Here is a 1,378-nt window from a genome sequence, read left to right as displayed (position 1 = left end):
GTAGATTCTGGAGTTATGGTAAGCTCCAGGTCCAAAGGTTGAACTGTCACATTTGGTGACCAGCGATGCTGAGCTTGATCCTGACGTGGTGTTGGAACTGCTGCCTCTTGATATACGGGAGGTTGAGATACAAGTTCCTTAGGCGGCTCTGGATGCTGATGTGGGGTCTCATGCATGGCTGGAGAAGGTTCAACCTCGGTAGTAGATTCTGGACTTATGGTAAGTTCCAGGTCCAAAGGTTTAACTGTGACTTTATTTAAGGTTGGACGGTGAGACTGAACCTGCTGTGAATGTGCAAGTGTCACCTCAAGGTCTTTTGGAGGAGATGTAGCCTTTTTTAGGGTTGTAAAATGTTCAACTTCTGTAGTGGGTTCTGGACTTACAGTAAGCTCCAGGTCCAAAGGTTGAACTGTTACACTGGGTGATGATGGATGCTGAGCTTCATCTTGACCTGGTGTCTGAACAATCTCCTCCTGATATACCGGAGATTGAGCTACAACAACCTCCTTAGGTGGCTCTGGAGGCTGAATTGGGGTCCCCTGCGTAGGTAGAGAAAGTTCAGTCTCCTTAGTAAATTCTGGAGTTATGGTAAGCCCCAGGTCCAAAGGTTGAACTGTGACTTCAGCCAAAGTTGGATGCTGAGTGTGAACCTGCTCTAGGTGTGTAAATGTCCTTTGGAGGAGCTACAGTTTTCTTCAGGGCTGTAGAATGTTCAACCTCTGTAGTGGGTTCTGGAGCTACGGTAAGCTCCAGGTCTAAAGGTTGAACTGTGACTTCGGTCAAATTTGGTTGCTGAGCCTGAACGTGCTCTGGATGTGGAAGTGTCACCTCGGGGTCCTCTGGAAGAGATAGAGTCTGCTGCGGGGCCATGGAATGCTCAGCCTCTGTAGTAGGTTCTGGAGTTACAGTAAGCTCCAGGTCAACAGGTTGAACAGTGGCACTGGGCAAGTTTGAAGGCTGAGCTTGCTCTTGTCCTAGAGGTGGAACGGTCACCTCATTATGGACTGGAGGTTGTGCTACAACCTCCTTAGGTGGTTCTGGAGGCTGAGCTGGAGCCTCCTGCTGGGTTGGAGAAGGTTCTACCTCCTTAAGGGGCTCTAGAGGTAGAGATGGGGCTTCTTGCAGGACTGGAGAGGATTCTACCTTCTCGGGAGACTGTGGAAGCTGAGAATGAGTCTCTTGAGAGACTGGAAAAGGTTCTACTTTGTGAGGGAGTTGTAGAGGCTGAGCTGGGGTTTCCTGCTGGGCTGGAGATGGTTCTACCTTCTGAGGGGGCTCTGAAGGCTGAGCTGGGGCCTCTGGCTGTGTGGGAGAAGATTCCACCTCCTTAGGGGGGCTCAGGAGATAGAGCTGGGGCCTGCTGGGGGACAGGGGACTG

General features: G+C 50.9%; 1 protein-coding gene across 1 annotated transcript; it reads right to left on the bottom strand.

The window, feature by feature from the left end:
- Positions 1–906: 906 nt before the first annotated feature.
- Positions 907–1,372, bottom strand: LOC123324014 (putative uncharacterized protein FLJ43944; the record flags this gene model as incomplete). Its single annotated transcript, XM_044912540.1, is given in 2 exon segments — positions 907–1,335; positions 1,337–1,372. Coding segments are annotated over 2 exon segments (465 nt in total), but the record flags the coding sequence as incomplete, so codon positions are not given.
- Positions 1,373–1,378: the final 6 nt, after the last annotated feature.

This window comes from Neomonachus schauinslandi, unplaced genomic scaffold (assembly GCF_002201575.2).
Source record: "Neomonachus schauinslandi unplaced genomic scaffold, ASM220157v2 HiC_scaffold_6577, whole genome shotgun sequence".
In the NCBI taxonomy this organism is placed as follows: Eukaryota; Metazoa; Chordata; class Mammalia; order Carnivora; family Phocidae; genus Neomonachus; species Neomonachus schauinslandi.
Note: the sequence above shows the minus strand (reverse complement) of the source record. Positions and strands in the feature narration are given on the sequence as shown.